Source organism: Aspergillus melleus (genome assembly GCF_016097325.1).
Source record: "Aspergillus melleus strain CBS 546.65 chromosome Unknown contig3, whole genome shotgun sequence".
Lineage (NCBI taxonomy): Eukaryota > Fungi > Ascomycota > Eurotiomycetes > Eurotiales > Aspergillaceae > Aspergillus > Aspergillus melleus.
The window spans coordinates 722,667-737,304 of record NW_025763372.1 but is presented as its reverse complement, the minus strand read 5'-3'; the positions used below and the strand labels follow the sequence as shown (position 1 = coordinate 737,304).

At 49.4% G+C, this 14,638-nt stretch overlaps 3 protein-coding genes across 3 annotated transcripts; all 3 read right to left on the bottom strand.

Moving 5' to 3' along the window:
* Window positions 1-1,426: 1,426 nt before the first annotated feature.
* Window positions 1,427-3,293, bottom strand: LDX57_005269 (uncharacterized protein; the record flags this gene model as incomplete). The annotated part of the gene is made up of 5 exons (XM_046086947.1): window positions 2,397-3,293; window positions 2,120-2,342; window positions 1,977-2,057; window positions 1,856-1,915; window positions 1,427-1,775 (listed from the first exon to the last, which is right to left on the bottom strand). The coding sequence occupies exons 1-5, from the start codon at window positions 2,413-2,415 to the stop codon at window positions 1,427-1,429; spliced, it is 732 nt and encodes a 243-aa protein (XP_045942913.1). The 5' UTR covers window positions 2,416-3,293.
* Window positions 3,294-10,205: 6,912 nt separating this feature from the next.
* On the bottom strand, window positions 10,206-11,910 carry LDX57_005268 (glycoside hydrolase family 15 protein; the record flags this gene model as incomplete). The annotated part of the gene is made up of 3 exons (XM_046086946.1): window positions 10,206-10,773; window positions 10,828-11,635; window positions 11,685-11,910. 3 exons carry the CDS (start codon window positions 11,908-11,910, stop codon window positions 10,206-10,208), a joined length of 1,602 nt encoding a protein of 533 aa, XP_045942912.1.
* A 674-nt stretch (window positions 11,911-12,584) lies between these two features.
* On the bottom strand, window positions 12,585-13,905 carry LDX57_005267 (alpha/beta hydrolase). The gene has a single exon (XM_046086945.1). The coding sequence runs from the start codon at window positions 13,881-13,883 to the stop codon at window positions 12,765-12,767; it is 1,119 nt and encodes a 372-aa protein (XP_045942911.1). The 5' UTR covers window positions 13,884-13,905; the 3' UTR covers window positions 12,585-12,764.
* Window positions 13,906-14,638: the final 733 nt, after the last annotated feature.

The window sequence follows — 14,638 nt, the reverse complement described above, 5'->3', positions numbered from 1 at the left end:
TCCTCGTGCCTACCTACCTTTGTGCTTTTGGACCCCATGTTTATCCATCTCGTGCTCATAGGTCGCGTCATACCGTTTTCATTTAGTTTTACACTGTATGGGAGTATAGGATAATAAGGTGTGGATTGTCGATACCTACTATGAATTAATTACTACTGCTAATGTATCAATGCTGCGGAAACGGAACACTGCCGACTTAGGCACTACTATCTAGTCTCTACAGTACTTACCTTCTCCGTACTCCGTACCTGACTACCTGCACCTGATATGTCTATCAAACACTCCATTAAGATCTACCCTCTAGTAACTAGTGTGAATCATCATCCTCCACTCTCGCCAACTTCCTCTATAGGAGGCCGATAATTCCACAAAAGGAAAAATCAGGCAACTCGAAACCAAAGCCCAAAAAAGGCCCCCTTCGCAGGCTGGGAATCGTCTAACAGAAACAAAATCGAAGGAAAAGCCACTAAAAAGGTTAAATATAGTACTTTGGTATTTTTGTACCCAAAACCCCTGGAATGGTTCAATGATCCCCTGCTTGCTTGCTTGCTTTCCGTTCTATATACAAAATCCCGTAGTTCCAGAGAAATGCTAATAACAAAAAAGAAGAAAAAAATCAGATACAAAAGGAAAAAGCGACAAAAAATCAAAGGCTGTCAAAACATAAAAAAAGGGGTAAAGAAATAATAAAGTCAAAAAAGAAAGAGTATAAGCCACAACGACGAAATCGAAAATGCAAATGGCAATGCCCAAACCAAGAAAGCCCCATAAAACCCCCGAAGTAACTCCGTCTTTGGTAAATTAAAATCAAATCAGCAAAGTAACAAATCAAAAACAACTTAGGTACTCCGGTTGAAGGGTATCAGCGGTTCCCAATCTAATTTCACCCTCCGTCACCCTCATTCGACCTTTTTTGGTTTTTATTATTATTTTTTTCTTCATGCGTTTCTCCGTCCGTCAGACATCGATCCACCGATCCCGTTGAAGGGGGCACTCAGACCCGGGAGGATCATCTAGGCCTTTTTCAGCCACGAGTGAGACAATGCCAAAGTCAAAGCTAGTGCAGGTTCCATGAATCGGATGGATCGCCTTCCAAATCGGTCGATAGTGTTCGTGATCGTCGGAGTCGAAAGGTAACGGCTGAGGTGTTTCGGTCTGGTTTATTCACCCTAATTTCCCTGGGTGAATAGTCTGGTTGTTGAATGGATCGTCGCGGACGTAAGCATGTGTCGGTCTGTATAAGTGTCTGTTCTATAGTGGTAGTAGTATGCGTATGTGGTTTTTTTTTTTTTTTTTTTCCTTGGATTTTCTTTGGTTCTGTTCTGGCGCCCCATGTCGGGTTTCAATTCCGTCAAACCTAGCCGGATAAGGTAGATAAGGTCGAATTAGGTTCAACGTGCTGGCGATCCGTATCGAATCGGTCCATCTACTCGATAGATGTCTCGCGGCCTCCGCCTTTACATTTGCCCTGAGCCACGTGGATATTGCGAGCCGTTGTTCGAGTAAACACCGCGCCACAGCTAGGACATTCGGCCTTTGCGACGACGCCGGATTTCTCGCGCTGGTGCCGCAGGAGGTTGCTGAAGGTGGAGAATTCGCGGCCGTTGCAGCCATGGTCCCAGCATTGGGGCTTGGGTCGAAAGCTAATAACTCGGACTTGCTGTTCGGGATCTGATGAGCCGGCGTTCGGTGTCGATTCGGTTGACGAGTAGACTGTTCCTGGGTTGATTAGGCTTTGGGCTGGTGGGTTGACGCCAAGGGAGCTGGGATTTGAGCTGTAGGGAGTTAATTGGGTTAGTGAGATGGTTCGGTTGGGTTGGTTTTCGGATTGGAGTGAACTGCAGGCATGACTCACGAGAAGGAGGAGTTCTGGGCGAGGTAGTAGTCGGGTTGGTTGAGGAGGTAGGATGAGGGACTGGAGATAGTCAACGTTAGCGATCTGATCACTACTGATCCATTCCTTGGTCTTCTCTTACGGGGATGTGAATGCTTGGTCTTGTATCGTCGGAGGACTGCTAGATACTTGACTACTGGGGTACGAATAGGGGACAGGAGAGCTATCCACAATCAGACCAAGGAAATGGGCGCGAAATGCCACCATAGAACAATGCAAGCTTACCTGCGAGCGTGATGCCGACTTTGAGGCATAGATGGGTGCGAGGAGAGATACTGAGGAGCGGGAGCACTAGGCTGGTAGTAGCTCTGTGTGCTGGGAGGAGGTTGATTGTATCCAACATGATACCCCGGTACTGATGAAATCGGAGGTTGCGAAAATGGTTGCTGGTCCATAGCCATAGAAGGGGGATGAAAAGGCTGCGACGTCCGCCCTTGCCAGCCGTAGTCTGTGGAGGGTCAGTTTATGGAAGCCGCAACCAACGCGGAAGACAAAGCCTTACTGTGTGAATTGTGTGCCATGGCTCCTGGTAAATATGATCCGGGGGCTGCGTACACAGACTGGAATGAAATTAGTTTTCTTCCAATACCTTGCCGAAACTGATATAGAATGATAGGACTAGAGGTACTGGAAATCGGTTTTTGATGCACGTACCATGAATTTCTGACTACCTTTTCTTCTAATCTTAAAAAGGCTCGTGTGGTTGGAGTATTTCCCTAGTTGAGGATAACAAGGAAATAGGTGAATTGAGGCGTCGCTGAACTTCAGCTCACTATTAGTTCGTGGTGGCGAGAAATGACGAGAAAAGCCTCAATGGCTGTCCAGCTCTGTCCAGATCTCGGACCGACAATTCGGTTGCCGGCGGAAAGACCAAGTCCAACGCTTTTTAGGATGGACTCGGCAATTAGCAGTAAAGAAGATGGAGAGTGGTGTGCTCTCCACAGATACTGGCGGTGGAAATATGGGTTAACAATCGGAACCGAGACACGAGAAGGGCGAAGAAAACAACGGATATTTAAGAGACAGTGAGAAACATACTGTGCGTGTCTATAAAGTGTAGTCTGATATTGTTTGGTAAGAGCCACCGCAGCCACAAATCGGTCGTCAAGTGAGAACTAATGCTGACACGGTCCAGGATATATGGGAGGGTACGAGGCCTTTTAGCCAGAGGCCGAAGTAGCAAAGAGTATTTAAACGCCCTGGACGTGAGAAACCAGGAGACACACGGCGCGAAAAATAATAAATTCGAGTGACGGAAATTCTGAGCAGGAAGAATAATAAAAATAATAAAGGCAAAGAGCATGAACTGGGGGGCCGAGAATAGTTCGTCTGGGATTTAGTTTGGAGCTCAGCTTATGGGCAGTGGCATTTCTTTTTAGTCCCAGGCTTAGTCTTATTAGGTAGTCTTATTATCATTACTATTATTGCTGGTGTCGTAAGTGCCTGGTTATCGTTTCGGAATGATTTTTGAATTTATTTTCATTCACTTCTATTTTATATTTCCATTTAATTTAGTTGGTCTTCATTTTATTTTTATTCTGGATTCTGGATTTTGTTCGATTTTCGACGCTCAACCCTCTCATACGCTCAGTCCACTCAGGACAAACCAACATTGTCTACTTCTCGCTGACTGGTCCATCCAGGAACTTTCTCCAAGTTGCTTTGGTTTGAGTTGATTTATTTCATTGTTCGTCTTCTTTCATCTTTGATTCGGTCGCGCTGGCGGCTATTGTTCGTCCATTTGGTACGGCCCTTAATCTTGACCCGGGAGTGGCCTTGGCCTGCCACGCTACAAGACGGCGCTTGGATTTTCGCGGTACGGATTTTGTTTTTGATTTTCGATTTGTGCGTGCCTTTTTTTTGTTGATGCGCGCATAATAATTACGAGCTAGAGGGAGAATTCGGAATACCAGATGCAGAATGGCCCTGCAAATGATTTTCGCCTTCCTGGGACCTGGAGGGCATCCAATCCAGTAACGGAGCCGTCTGCAAATGGGATCAGGAATCACCTGGACTGAAAATGGACTGGGGGATCCACTCCGCAGGGCTTGAAATAGGCAGCCGACGTTGGTCAATGGGCAAAAAGCATGGTTGCGCCGTGGAGTGGACGGACCCATTGAGGACGGAGCCTTTTTGAATCCCGTGAACAAGAAACAAGGTGCTGGAGCCGTCGTTGAGCCGGGGGGAGTAGGCTGGTCTTCCTTAGTGTCTCTTCTTCTTTCTTCCACCACGATCCCCCCCTGGCCCCGGCATTTGGGGAAGTCCGAACTAGAAGGGTGATGGTCTGTCTCTTTGTTCGTGATTTTTCAGTTTCGGGATTTTTTTTTCTTATTTTTTCAGACCCTTACCTCCAGTTGCTTCAGTGTCTGGCGTTTCGCCTTCCCCTGTCACCCTGTCTCCGTTTTTTTATTTTATTTTATTTTTCATTTCCATTTCAGCCCCAAGAGGCTAACAAACGCCACAAGTAGTGTGGTCTTTTCCATTCTCCTTCAATTTTCTTTGGTCGATGGACTGATTAGTGATTTGGGGGCCAAAGGTGCCAGGATATTCCCGATTCGTATATCGGAGCCAGCCAGAGCGGGTACCGGACTCGGAGAAGAGTAAGACACGGCCAGACATACGTGGAGTCAAACAATAATGGATCGTCGTGATAGGAAGAAGGACAATTTAGATCCGGAACCACATGGCGATAAGCAATGGGCAGTTTAATCGGAATCCCTTTCCTCTGTCTTTCCCCAGAGGACAAAGAACGGATGCGATTTGTCCATGCCATCCGGTCTAACAGAGGGGGAATATGAACGAAGGGGGGGGAAGAGAGGGGAAAAAGGGGAGCAACCCGAACGAAACAGGCGCCTGAACCCTAGAATCCATTCGGGATTAACAGTGGAAGGAATGGTTCCCGCAGATGACATGACGATGATCGAGGGGAGGAATGAATCTTGTTCGGATGTATCAGGACTTTTGGCCAATACGTCAATACGTCTGGCCCCCACTAAGTTGGCAGAGTTGACGCCAGCCACTAATGGATCCGCTCTTTGCAATCAGCATCGCCAGATGTTATGGTGTGCTTTTTTTCGGTCTGGATTTTGGTATAAGGGGGGGAGGTGGAAGCTAGAACAGAGACCGAATTAGGGTTGTAACCAGATGATTCAAGGTTGGGGATGAGGGACAATTCGGCCGGTCAACTTTATTTATTTTTTTTCTCTTCTTGTTAGATAGAGGTCGCCGCATCTCATGCGGTTTTTGGATAGTACGCAGTAGCTCTAGGATCTTATTTGAGTCAAAAGAACAATCTCACGTAAAATAGATTAACCGCGAAATAAAATATAATAAACCCACAGGCTGACCCTTGACATCGATCCAGAAAGAGATCGACAACCCCAAGCCCACCATCGTGATGACGATATCTGCTGGGAAAGACTGGAGGAGCTAAAAAAAAAAAGTCCCCAGTGAAGTCATATTCCGTTGGGGGGCGCCCTTGCTCTGACTGATTCTCGCATGGATTGGCGAAGGGGGGAAGAAGAAGCCAACACCCAGGTCGAAACGCCGGCGGGAAAGCTGTTTCGTTCGGTCTCGACGGGCGGAGACGGTCAGACCATGGGCATGACACGTCGTTGCTTTTGGTTAATACGGTGGATGACGATGAGGATGCCTGAATTGCCCTGTACTCGGTAGGCGCCAAGTGGGTGGTGGATGACAGCCACCGTCAGATCGCGGACCCTGTCTGGTGCTGAACAGTTGGATGGGAACGAGGACTTGGGCCCTTTTTTGCGTTCATGAATCATTTCATACTCGGAGCTAACAGCAACGTTGAAATTCAAAAAAAAAGGAGGGGGCCGATACGCAGTACGTAGAAGGGAAAATGGAAAAGCAGGACGTCGATCGAGACGGCAGGAATAAATTAATTAACCAACGGTTGAGGTGCAAACCCCATGACGCCGAGTCACTTGATGCGCCGCACTACTTCTTTCCTCCGTCGCTACTAACGCTTCCCTTCCACTCTTCTGAATTCACTCCCCTCCCTGAACTCCGTAAACCACGGCTGATGACAGCCACTTTCGCCGGCGCCATTTCTTTCTCCACACATATCCTGGTCTATCCTCATTAAATGTTGGGGCCGTTTCTCGGCGACACGCTTCCGAAGCCGCCATGATCTGGGATTGTCAACTCCATGGGTCCGCGCCTCTGATGCTCCCCAAACTAAAGGTGCCACGCCCGCAACGGACGCTCCAGAGCTCCATCTTCCAACATCCCCATCGCCACGAGCGACAGATTTGACCGACAGCCGGAGAGCCCGAGAACGAGACGAGACAAACGAAAGACATGCGGGACCGTCCCAACTGCAGATCTTTCCGATCGCCTCGACCGGAGTCCCTCGCTCCCATGGAATCTGTCTATCTAGTTGAAACCAATAACGCATTTCCCCCCCCCCTCTTTCCCCCCTCCTTTCCTTCTTGTTCTCCCTCTTTCTAATCTATAAAGTTTAAGCTGAGCCTTCCAGGATCAAACGATCGGCCGGTCTCCACGTGCCGCGCACTTTTATCGATCCTGCTGGCTCTGTCTTTTTGGTTACTCCGTAGCTTAGTGACCTTTTTAGTCCGTCTTTCCCCGAACGGAGTACGGACTTCACTCATACCGTTGCACCCTGGCGGGTGGAGAATGCTGACATGACCTTGAACGAGCCTACTCTTGCTAACCACGAAGTGTCTTCTCTAGAAAGGAAAAGAAGATTCAAAAAAATCACCCAATTCCCGCCACCGTTGGCACCGTCTCCTGCAAGCGCCGAACTAAGTCGGTCTAACAGACTAACACCCCTGCGCCCCTCCCTCCCTTCCTAGCCGACGGAGCAAGGTGCCAGACCATTCCCGCAGAAGCATTTGCGCGACCCTTTCAATTTCGCATGGGTCCCTAGACAAGGTCATTACCAATCTATCTTCCGGCACCCCCTCATCTACTCCAAGCGCCATGTGGCATGGCATGTGGTGTGGAATACCCTGGAAAGGCCACGAGGATCGCAACATGCATAATTCCTTTGTCATTTTTTTCCTTAATTTTTTTTTCCTTCCCCCCATCCCGACAAAAAGAGGGACAGGGTGTCGCTCCGATGATTTTCATCGGGTCCGTCGCCTTGGCAGCTCGCGTGGTCGGCGTCTAAAGTTATTATTCTATTCATTAGTACTGACGAATTAGGCAGCGAGTGAGTCAATCAGTTTAACAAAAGAGAAGATTGAAAAAACGAAAGGGCCGGGTCCGACTCGCATATACTACGGAGTACGGAGCTACACAGTATGCAGTACGGTGTGATACGTGCCAACTTAGTGATGCGACCCTCCTTCCAGCTCTAGTGTCCAGCTATTGACTGTTCTATGAGCGGCCCCGGATCAACGCGAGACTCTTAGGGCGTAGTTCAGGGCTACATGCAGTGAACTCGTGCAAGGAGAACCCAAATCAGAGCAAAGTATTGCTTGGCTCCCCCGATTCTCGAGCGGATCTGCAGCTGTCTTTCCCCCCTCCCCCCCTGACCATGCCCCGTTATTTGTGCGCTTCTTCCTCAATCTTTTCCGGGCATAGCATTCATCTGATCAAATGATCACGGATCTGCGCGCCGCCAATTGTCCCCTACTCTGCTAAGACGCGGGAGACGCCGAAATACCTGCCAATGTTTCGGACTGAACTACCAGCTGCAAGGCCTTCACGGCGACACGGCTAGCCGAGATCACCATTAGTTTCGAAGGGTTTGGGGCCGAGGGGCAGAAATGCATCCTGCACAGTTATCTTTACTTTCGTCTCGAATATTCTAGGCCCTGCATTGGGGGGAAGTTCAATATTGAGCTCCTGTCGGCTGTTGTTGGAAATTGGCCCTAGAATACCACCAAGAATAGCCTAAGCTTGCCTGACGATACTGGTTTCGTGTTCTCCTGTTACTATTTTTTGCTGCTACAGAAGGGGCGGCTTTTTGCTGCCACGGCGTGGTGAACATGTGGCAGTGCGTCCCCCTTTCTTCTTCGTTGGTGAGCGGGGACGGTTGAATCCGACGGTGACAAAAAAGGAAACATCATCATCGTGGGGGTACTCCGTACTTTCCCTGACAAAAAAGAAAGTGCTGGCCACAAGGAAATTAATGCACAGCTCGGTTATAAAATAAGCAATGGGAGATCGGCTGTGCCGATTCCCCTAGCTCCGTATGACTGTCTCATGTCATGTTACAGAAAACAGAATAGACTCGGAGCTGACATCTGTGTCCGCCGTGGAGAATATGATGAGAGAAAGTGCAAGATAATCTCACCTCTCAAGTCGAAGTGATGTCTATCTCGCATAACACCAAAGTTTGCCTGCCGCCAGCTGAACGAACGGGAAAAGCAAACATGCAGAAACTAACCCTATGCCAAGCGCCAAAACCAGATATGTGTCATGTCTTCGGCCTGAAGGGGAAACTTGCAGCCTCGTTTTGACGGCGTCATTTCGGATGAAAGAACCGGAAGAAATGAGAAAGAGAATGATCTTGCCGGTTCATTGGGTGGTAGCAATTTTGTCTACACCGCCATTAATCCACCGGAAGTCCTTTGTCGGAATAGTATGGGTCGTCACGGTATGCCATTTGGGTCAATCGGCTGTCCACGTTAACCTACTCTAGTCCCAAGATTTTCAATCACAGGATGGCACACCTTACCCAAATTAGAATGAAGATGTCACGAGAAACAGGTACGGAAATTGCGCTACTCTATAGTTCATCTTGAATGTACGGAGTACGGAGAAGCATTGAGAGGTTAAAATATCCATCTCGGGTCTGAGTTGCCTTCATTTTCAACCGAATTAGCATGGACAACAAGAACACTTTAGATGGTGAGATTTTGTTGAGGGTGAATTTCTCTTAGCATAGCTCAAAGGCTAAGCCGCATTTGCCGTGATTTTATCACTGTAGCAAGCGGATCTACCCATCGCCATGCATTTCGATAACTAAGGGTTGAAGAGGGATTTCTGGACCACTGCATACGGGTCCCCAAATGGCAAGATTGCACTCTGATCTGTTGTTCTTCGTAATATTTTAGCCCAATGGCTCCGTTTGACTCCGTGCCCGGTTCCTCTTGGGTCCGTATGATCACTGGAAACGAACACTCGCCACTAACTTATGATGCAATGGAGTGGATGACTTGTCTTCCTCAATCTTTGATACAGTGTTTGGAGAGGTGACTTGTTTGTCTCAATTCAACATACAGGCATTGTAACTCGGAAGTTATCATGTATGTACATGAATATGTTAAAATAGTTTCCTGTTCCATTCATACGCATGGATTACTTGGCCACGTACTCCGTAGAGGGCTACTCGGGCCGCCGACTTGGAAACCAAGAAGGGGAGATTAAAAGGGACCCCGTGCTAGTGGTCATTCGCAGTTTGATTTCATTTATTGTATATTAGATTCTTGTTAGACGTGCCAATGGACTGGTACTAGGCGTAGATCCTGACGCCGGCACCAACGAGTTGTGGTCTAGTAGAGACGAATGCAACCCCGGCCAGGCATGGCACGAAACGGAGGCACAAGCTTCGATGTTAGACAATTACCTACTATTTGTAATTGTGTGCCACCACTATGTAGTTGTCTAGTTGAGAATGCCTATAGTGTACTAGCAATTTAAGTCGTAAGTAGTAACCCAATGGCCTTTGGTCTGGGCCTATGAAATGACACCAACAATATGAAACCCATGCATCCAGCCTTGCCCTAAAATCATAGTCATTATTGCCATTACCGCCTCATATGTGCTCTCATGGGTGCTTCTAGTACATACGAATGGGACCCCCTGGCTATCTAACAGCGGTCTCCGGCACTCGTTCTCCATCCTTACTCCGGGGCCCTTATGTGTTTGTGCCCCAGGCCTCCAGGCTACTACTGACCTTCCTGTTCCAGCTAGTTCGGGCCGAGCGACACGTGGTGGCTTATCTCAGCCCTGTGGGTCAACGATGACACCGTCTCGAACAATGGGCAGTTGCAAGCGAGGCTCCGTCCATCGTTCTCTTATCCCCAGTGCAAACTGTTGGTCACCATTTTTGGATTCCGAACGTTGATCATTTGTCAGTTGTTGGATTACGCGTTCAGCAGCAATCAGACCGGTATGGTGTGCAGTGGAACACCAGCCTTGGATGCATTGTGCATTGCGGTCTCCTGTCAGCTGAAAGACGTTAATATATCTCAGACGCTATATGGACGCTAGGAGTTTGGGACATGGCACCGGCGATTTAGAAGCATGTGCTCAGTTCTCCAACAATACACACGATCTACCAATGAGACCCAATCATGGCCAATAGCACCTGACACTACTGCAATGGACACGTCCGCCATTTCCTACTCCGATTACCAACATTGTGGCTCAATACTAACTTTCCGATAGTCGGTACATCTTCCTTGCCGCTCGTGGTCAACCCCCTCCCTGCGACGCTACCATGAACCGGGGTTGGAGTCACATAACTCCCCGTCACCGTATCCCCACTGCACTGGCTTGGCAGTTCTGATGCCGAAGAGCCCCAGGAAGCAGGGACTTTGGCGGCTCGTCGCGAGGCTGATGTCAAGAAAGATGCAAATGACCAGGTCAAGGCCGTAGCCGATGTTGGTTCCCCGTTGTCGCGGGTGAACTGCTCGGCTAACCCGCCATTGCTGGGTGTATACTCCTCCACCACTGACACGAAGCCATCCGCATATGTCTTGACGGCTTTGGTGAGGGAGGTATACTCGGCCGATGACTTGGAGTATGACCCAGTGGTGACATTGCTGGCAATGTCCTTGAAGAAAGACAGGGACGTGTCGGTGACGGACAGGCTGCCCTGCTTGTCCCATTGATAGAGTGCGTCATACAGCACCTCTGCGGCTGCCAGGGTGGTAAGATACCTTAGTTTCCATTAGCATGGTCGAGACTCCCAATGTGGATGCGCAAATACTAACCATGGATTTCCTCCCTGGTAGGTATCCTCCGCATAGCGACCCACTGCGGCTGCTTTGCCCGCACCCCGCCCTTCGTTAACGTTGTAGATCGACCGAAACGAGTCTACAACAGCCTTGTGGTTGGATAACGCACGAGGAGAGCAAGGCTGGAAGGTGGCATCGTCGCACGCTGCGGTTGGGTCGAAGGTGTGAATGGATCCCAACAGAGAGTTGGCATCTAGACCGCTGCGGCCACTTGTTGGAATGTTGGAGATAACAGCTGAGCCACTCCAAAAATCCTGGAGATGGCAGAGGATCTGAGGTGCCACGGAGCAGGAGTCACAGGTTTGACCCAGCGCTTCTGCGAAAGCATTGCCCTCAACCAAGGCCCTGTGTTGGGCGGCGGTCGTGAAGAAAGATGAGCCTTGGACCTCTTCCCAGAGATCGAACGTGCTTTCATTCCAGTATTGACCGACGTACGCCAGGTCGTTCTGAACAATCGGCCAGATGTTATCTTGTGCCTGTGACTTCTTGTCTTTGGCAATCAGCGAGTTGCCATATGCGATCAACGCTGAAGCACGCAGGGCCGGGCCATCGCGCTGCGGACGGCCCCAGGAATCAGTAAATTCCGAGATATCGACGTAATATTTTGGCTCTCCCAGTCCAGACCCGTCGGAGAGATCACCAGATGGGTTCGAGACGGTTTGCTGCTTGGCTTGCGAGTCGACGTAATCCTGGATTAGAGATTCAAGCGAGTCATCGCCAGCGAGAAATTGCTCGATGACCGCCAGCATGGTAAGGCCTGCATCCCGAGTCCAAGTGTAGAAGTCTGATATAGTTAGCAATGCAGTCAGGCGAAGTTTATGACCTCAACATACAGTCTGGGTCCTCCTTCGACGGCGAAGCCACTACGATTCCCGCTGCAGCTCCTTCGACGCGCTCTCCATCGGCGCCGATATTGTCGAGAACCCCTTGTTTGGCGATGGGTGTTTGCTTCTCGATGAATGAGTCGACATCGGCCTGTCTCCTAAAGACGGGGAACCGTGGCGATGCCACCACGGCACCAGCGAGGATATTGAGGGAGAGTAAAGATTTTTTCCACATTGCTTCACTGGTGAGAAGAAGAATATCAAGAAATTCAATGGTTGACTGAAAGCAGATAATGACCCTGAACCGGGCTAAACCAGTGGTCTTTTATACCTTATGCTCGGTCCTCAGCGCGACTACATTGCATCAACTCTGCAGGCAACGGGCCGATCACTCGGGGATAATTTCAATTCATATCAAGCTCACGCATTGGGTGGGAGAGATCTTCGTGAAGATACGCCAGAATTGAAATTCGGTTAGATGGGATCGTCCCGATAACTCTCCGGAGCGCAACGTTGATCTGCGATATCACTGGTCGAGCGCAGCGCAGCGGACATACCATCCCGGCCTAGTTGGTTTAGTCTAGGCTTGACCACAACTTGCGCTCAACTATTGGATTGGGACCTAATATCTTCAGAAGGGATCGACGTCTGGGGCCGAATGAGTGTTCAGGGTTCGGTGAGCATAATTTCCGCCCCTAGACACTTAAAGCCAGTGGTATGTGCAGGACTGGGATTTTTGGTTAATTCAATTGGAAAGAGGCCTGCAGTCCGTGCAAGTTCTGACATAGTACATGACAATAAACCAGGTGAGTTGCGTATACCAGATCCTATCCAGCGAGCAGAGAAGCGTGCGATGGAAATGATTGCTGTAATTTCTACATCTTTTTCGGAGATCTGCTGGAACATCTAGTTGACGTAGGCCAGCACCGTTCGGTGGAAGGAAACTAGGAATTCTCAAACATCTACTTTGACTAGAAATATTCTTGCAATGCAGTTTCTTGATTAATTCTTCCTAATCATACAATCCTTCATAAATCTTTAACGCCTGTAGAGTGGAGACTGGTTAGTATAGAGCTCTCACCTCTAACATCAAACACTACGCAACCCAAGCCTTGACCTCCATACCCTCTTCCCCCAGGCAAATGCAAGAATACCCCTTCCCACCACATGGCCCAAAACCAGTGGCAATCCAAACTTGAACCAAGATAATGGCCTCCAGAGTGTCGCCTCCGGACGAACAGCCACCACTTCGCCCCGTCCACCTTCTCTCCTCCCCCTGATCAACCCATCATCCCCTCCCACCTCCCTCACAAACGCCTCAACAGCCTCCACCATAATCCCAACCGTCGCCCCGGGTTGGCTCAGAAACGGCGAATGACTCGTCTGCAGCTCCCGATGCTGCACCCTCCCCCCCATCTCCCTCGCCATGCCCACTTGCATCCGCTGCGCCAACACCGGTAACCCGCGATCCTCAACCGTCCCGATATACCAGGTCGGCACGTCGCGCCACCCCGCGTACGCGTACTCCCGGCCTTCGAACAAGGCCTTGAGACTCTGCGTCGTCAGCTGCGATGTCCAGTACGCGGCTGAGGACGGGGGCAGGTCGTGGTAGAAGTACTCTTCGGGTGGCGTGACAAGCTCTGCGTACCCCGTTGAGGGGTTTATGCGCCAGCTGGGGGGTGGGCGGCTGAGGAATGGGTCCATGAATGCGACGCCCGTTAGGGTGAAGCCGGAGGCGATGAGGATTAGACCGATTATGTTGCCGTGGGCTGTGTCGTTGTGTGTGTTTGTGTCTGTTATATCCGATGTCGATTGTTGTGTTTCGCTGTCTGCGGCAATGCCAGTGGTATTGCTGTTAGCGTTGGCGTCGACGTCGGCATCAACATCTCGAATTTCCTCCTGCTGCTGCTGATACTGATGATGCTGCGTCTTCGCAAACCCCTTGATAGCACTGTTCCCCACCATCCCACCATACGAATGCGCCACGACAACCACATTCCGACCGTGGCTGATTTCATCCGCGATAGCGGCGCGCGCAACATCGACGTCATCTTTGAATGTAGCTGCGGGGTCTCCCGACGTAGACGGGAGTGTGATTGCGATGCATTTCAGATCATGTTGGTCTTGGAGGAGTTTTATGACGGGGTCGTAGCAGATGGGTTTGTGCCAGGAGCCGGGAATGAATATTAGGGTTGGTGGGTTTGACATGTCGGTTAGAGGTTGGTTTGGTGAATGGAAGGTTGTTGTCGAGATTTCCATGGAATAGTCTGGGCTTGGAGGTGTCGGGATAAATCGGGTTGGTATTGCCACGGCCTGGACATGTGGGTTGTGTGAGGCACTAAGGCGTCGAGTTACTTAAATAGGCTAGCCTATCAGAATGGTGTTCCGAAGCTAAACTGGGATAGGCAGATAGTGGTGTGGCAGGAGAGATTGAGCTGTGGTAGTAACAGGTGTGTAGTATAATGCATTCTTGCTGTATTATCTGTTGGAGTTCCTTGTACTTGAAAGCTTTTGAAGGCTTCCCTGTCTCGATCTTTTGAACTAATCGGATTGAAATAAATGTTAATTCAAGTCAGTTTATAACCTATTAGGTTACGGAAACTACCTCCGTAAGACCTTTCGATGACATCCAGAGAGTTAACACAGGGAATTCTTACAATATGGTGGCTTTAGCTACCCTTTTCCTTGTTTACAGAAGCTTATAGTTGCGGAAGCTCTCTCCGCTATGGCACTTTTTTTGAAGAACAAGACGACGTCAAGAGACACAGATCCCTGCTATATAAAGTGCTACTTGATCCAGCAATTATGAATCCTCAAACAATTCGCACCACCACCCTCCATAACAAAGTCTGTGGCCCCTAGAACAGCTCAGACAGTGAAGGTCGTCATCCTCGCTAGTTTATTTGCTGTCCTGGCTACTGTAACCGCGCTCATGACTGCAAAGCCCATTTCTACTATTGTGG

Bases quoted from the DNA above. Each gene is read 5' to 3' on its own strand.
- LDX57_005267 (XM_046086945.1), bottom strand. From the start codon at position 13,883: ATGTCAAACCCACCAACCCTAATATTCATTCCCGGCTCCTGGCACAAA.